The 4632-nt window shown below is 31.8% G+C and overlaps 1 protein-coding gene across 1 annotated transcript; it reads right to left on the minus strand.

Moving 5' to 3' along the window:
* On the minus strand, positions 1-3686 carry HELRODRAFT_95727 (hypothetical protein). Its single transcript, XM_009029349.1, has 10 exons — positions 3570-3686; positions 3140-3381; positions 2878-3014; positions 2681-2771; positions 2279-2502; positions 1885-1963; positions 1671-1808; positions 1219-1332; positions 892-1025; positions 1-583 (listed from the first exon to the last, which is right to left on the minus strand). Exons 2-10 carry the CDS (start codon positions 3266-3268, stop codon positions 544-546), a joined length of 1086 nt encoding a protein of 361 aa, XP_009027597.1. The 5' UTR covers positions 3269-3381; positions 3570-3686; the 3' UTR covers positions 1-543.
* Positions 3687-4632: the final 946 nt, after the last annotated feature.

Here is a 4632-nt window from a genome sequence, read left to right on the forward strand (position 1 = left end):
TGAACGAATGAAACAACTGTACAGTTTATTCATATGGCAGCTTTTAATCAAATCGACCGTGATTTATATTTGCTTGATATCCATGAATCATGTTAGATAAAAGTTCAAATCATTGAAACTTATCGTTAATAAAATAGCCCATTAAATAAATTACATGTTTGATTACGTGTTAAAAACAAATTAAAATACAAATGAAAACATTACATATAAAATTTAAAAATATAATTAAAACAATGTTAGAAAACTATAAATTATAAAAAAACAAAACAAGAATATCTGTCATAGAAGCGTAGGATCGAACAGCAAAACATAGAAACAGACGCCTGCCACAGAATATCATGTTTTATGTACAAATGCGTTAAACACGAAAAGACCAATTCATCACTTTCCTCTCATTGTCACAATCATTAATTCACAATTATTCTTTTTTATTATTTTATTTTTATTACTTTACAAATCATACATATAAAGATATGGTACAGAGTATGGAAGGCGAAAGAGGCAGACAGTGGCTAGCAAATACATAATGCAGGGACTCAACTGTCATTGGCCAGTTATCTTCAACTTCCCAACATAACCGTACCTGGAATTCAACAAATTATTAATTTATCCATGAAATAATTATTGAAATTATTGTATTGATGTTTATCACGACTTATATTCAAATGGATGAATAGTACGTCTGTTCATTTAATTATGATCAACGCTAACAAATTAACAATACAAGAAATTTTTCATAAGCTATTGAGCAGTTGCCCTGGAAAATTATTTCTACGAAATTTAAGCATAATTTCATCACATGTAGGCTTGAAACGCTTTATTTGTACGGTGGTCATTTGCAGACTTTAATTTACATTATAAATTTTAAATTAAATAAAGATTGGGGCAAACCTTGCTGTCGAGTATTTGTTCTTGATAGCTTGCAAGCCGGAGGTCTGCAGGTGTTTGTACATGTGGATGATGTCGTTGGCACATGCACTCACATCATCCACGCTGTAACCAGTCATCCTGGCTAGATCATCCGTCTGTTGGGCCAATTCAACAATGATAAACCATTAGAATTGTTGTTATCATCAAATCATCAAACTTCCTACAGAAGTTCAATGGCCGCTTTTATATGGCAATATGCTACAACCTTTCAATAACTTTGTTATAAAACAACATCAGCCAACCAAGTTAGTAAATATTTCATAGAAACATGACTAAAACGTGACTAACCCATGGCTCGAGTCGCAGTAGTATCCTGCTCACACAGATGCACGATGACGCAATCTGACTCGGTAGATACTTCAGGAATTGATCACCATCCAACAATGTACAATCAGCCAAGTACTGCACGAAGAAAGAAATAGAAAATGTAGTAATCAATCCACTTTATGAGTTGTTTATGAAGCAAATCATTTTTGTATGAAGCAAATCATTTGTTTGTAAAATAAAATTGTTGCCACCAATTAACAGGCATTAGTATGACTTATTGGATCATAAAAATTTAGTTATCCCTATTCATCATGTCATCAACAGAACAGAAAACATCAAAATGGGAACATGCAACAGTTCCAATGAGCTGATCTGGATTATATAAAATTAAATTTTCTCCACAAAACACATAGCATAACATAACATGATGTTATGACAAGCAAGATGGCAGAACAAAACGAAACAAACATCACCATTGCAATGTGCGGCAGGAGTGGTTGATCATGGTGTATGTCTGTGCTCTCGAGGAAATGCTTGCATAGGGCCATGCTGGTCGTTGGTGACACATCAAACTTCAGTGTTCTGAAGACTAACTGCTCCATCCTTATCACCTGCCCAACAGCAGAAAGTCATGAGAATGTTTAATTGAACATTTGTAAAATTATATAGAAGAATTTGAAAGCTTACATCGTTGCTAGTGCAGGCGTTGTCAGTCAAGTAGATGAGCTGTTGTAAGGATGGAAGCGTCTGAAAGTCCTCCAGCTTCCTTTAAATAGGTATTTGAATAATTAAAATGAACATTTTTTAAAATTATTATTCTTTTACATTAAAGGGATCGAGCACAACAATGAAATGTATAACCAATCAATCAATCAATCTTCGTTTTGCGTCCAGAGACCCGGTTTCCCGAGGTAGGACGTTAAAATGAATAACCAAAAAGATGAAAATGATTCATAAGTTGTAGGCTACTGCATGTCTAGCTCTTAAATGAGACCATTATAATTTAACTGCTGAGGCATATAAAACAAAAACGAGCCAATGAGTTAATGACAAACAATGAAAATAATGAAGACAAGCATACGAAGCAATGAGGAGGCATGCAGTGCCGAGCAGTTGCAGTCTTTGTCTGTTGACTGCCATAAGGGACAGGAACCTGTCAAGGTAGTTGGTCGCCAAGTGGATGACCTCTGTGGGCATCTGGAACTCCTCGGTCACATCAACCATCCAATCAATCAGCGTTGCTCGCATTTTGTGTGTCAAATCTACTTGCCTGCTCATGTAATCAGGTCGCGGTCGATTTATTGCCTGAATTAAGTTTTAAAAATCATTTGAGAAATGATGCTATAAGCTTTGTTATAGCATTTTAAAAATTTGTTTAAAAACTCATCAAAAAGAGATAAATAAGAAACATGAAAGATGTATAATCCATTTAGCGCATATATGATGTGTCCTTTCAGTGAATGACATTGGAAATTAGACTAACCTCTTTATCCTGCAAATACTCTCTGACATCAGCTTTGTAAATGTAGGACGCCACTGTTTGCTGGCCAGTCGAAAAAATCTCATCGGTACCTTACAATAAATTAAATATCTTTTTATTTTAAAACAGAAGTGGTAGTTTTCATACAGCTTAAAATTAATTAAATGTTTAATTGACAACTTTAAAAATTTAAAAAACCCGAATGTGAGTGGCTGCTTTCAAGATGTTCTTCTGAGTAACAAGAATCAAATGTCATATCCAACAATTCAGTGTCACTGTCAGTAACTTTAACCTTGTTTCTCTCAACATTTTGGTACTTTTCTATAGCCCGGTGAACCTTCAATCGAAATAATCAAAATGTTCAATATATAAATTATAAAACAGCTAAGCTAGTAACTAAAAATTAAATTTAAATACTTAAATTTGAAGTAAACAAATTAACAATTTTGTCTGAGCCCAAACCTGTTGTTGTTCGTACTGCAAGTTCGTCAGTGTCGCCAATGGTTTGCGGCGGCGTGCAACTCGCAATTTCCGTGCCATGTGACGAGAAACGTTCTCGTTGTTTTCCATATTCTTCTGGGACTGATACATTCTATACTAACTATATACTATACTATACTATTCTGCCAGTGTCAGCTACTAACTTATTTACCAACACGATGATGATTTGGCTTTCGTGGCAAGGTCGTAGGCGACAAACAAACCTTGTGAATATCGTTATGAATATTAAAAAAAAATTTAAAATTAAATTATCTGAAAAATTATCCATAAAATTTTATTTCTGGAATTTTATTTAGAACGTTATTAGGTGTAAGACGTAAGAAGTTAAAAAGTGAAAGCGTTTGAAAATTAGTGAGTTTTAATTGAACATTTTAAAAAATTAATGTGTAACCCAGTAAAAATTGATTTGAAACTTTGCGTAAAATGGATGAAATAAAAAAATAAAACATTAAATAATAAAATTCCAGCAAATCTGCCGTTCAACGACTTATACAATTTAAATGTCCCAGACTTCTAACGAGCCAGCAGTTAAAGGGACTCAACAGCCAATCACGTCGCACTACCTTCAAAAGATACTTTTTTTATTTGTATACAATTTTTACATCATATTGGTAATTTCATTTGATAATTTTTCGAGTATAAAGTTATTTTTCCAAAAAGAGCTCATTCAAAAGTAATTGGAAATTTATTATTAGTTTAAATTTAAATGAAAATTTGGTGAAGCTTGAAGAAACTAGCTCAGTGCTGTTACCTTAGAAACCTTTGCACGCTCTGATACTTTTTTGTGCAAAAATCATTTCAGATGCAATGAAGAAAACTGTTAAGACTAAAGAAAAAGAAGTAATTTCACAATTTTTTAAAAATTTCAAACGTTTCACGATAAACTATTTTATTCAATGAATCAGTGATATTTTATTTATCGTTTTCAAGAGCGGCATATTTTAATTTATGATTTAGTTTTAGAGACGTCTAGTGCTACGATTACTTATGAAAAGAAAAGAAATAGTCTTTCTTTACTATTACTTTGACTAGTTTGGTAAAAGGTAAAGTATTAAACTAAACTTACTTTGGATCTTGACTTGGAATTTTCTATTTTCTTTCCTTTTGCAAAATCTTCAACTTCCACTATGAGTATCAGTGTAATCTGTATGTATGTAATCATTACATTTTAATGTATATGACTATATGATAAATATATATATACATATAATAAATTTATATAGGTATAGTAGTATTTATATTCAAAATTCTACAACAAAGACTAATCTATTTGTTTGTTTGTCCTTAATGCATAATTTATTTAATGTTTTTTTTTATGACTGATTGGCTTATTGATTATTTTACTACTGATAATATCATTATATTAATTAATAGTAAAATTATTTTATAGTTGATTAACCAATAAAATTGTAATTTTTATTGTGTGTGTTTTTATATTATACACACAATTTTTA

Source organism: Helobdella robusta, assembly GCF_000326865.2.
Source record: "Helobdella robusta unplaced genomic scaffold HELROscaffold_6, whole genome shotgun sequence".
NCBI classification, from domain to species: Eukaryota; Metazoa; Annelida; class Clitellata; order Rhynchobdellida; family Glossiphoniidae; genus Helobdella; species Helobdella robusta.

What these genes read in the sequence shown, in the direction of transcription:
- HELRODRAFT_95727 (XM_009029349.1), bottom strand. Translation starts at nt 3,268, where the DNA reads ATGTATCAGTCCCAGAAGAATATGGAAAACAACGAGAACGTTTCTCGT. An exon ending in ACGCCTGCACTAGCAACGAT is followed by an intron (nt 1,809 to 1,884) that starts GTAAGCTTTCAA and finishes GCTGTTGGGCAG; the next exon opens with GTGATAAGGATGGAGCAGTT. An exon ending in TACTGCGACTCGAGCCATGG is followed by an intron (nt 1,026 to 1,218) that starts GTTAGTCACGTT and finishes TTGGCCCAACAG; the next exon opens with ACGGATGATCTAGCCAGGAT.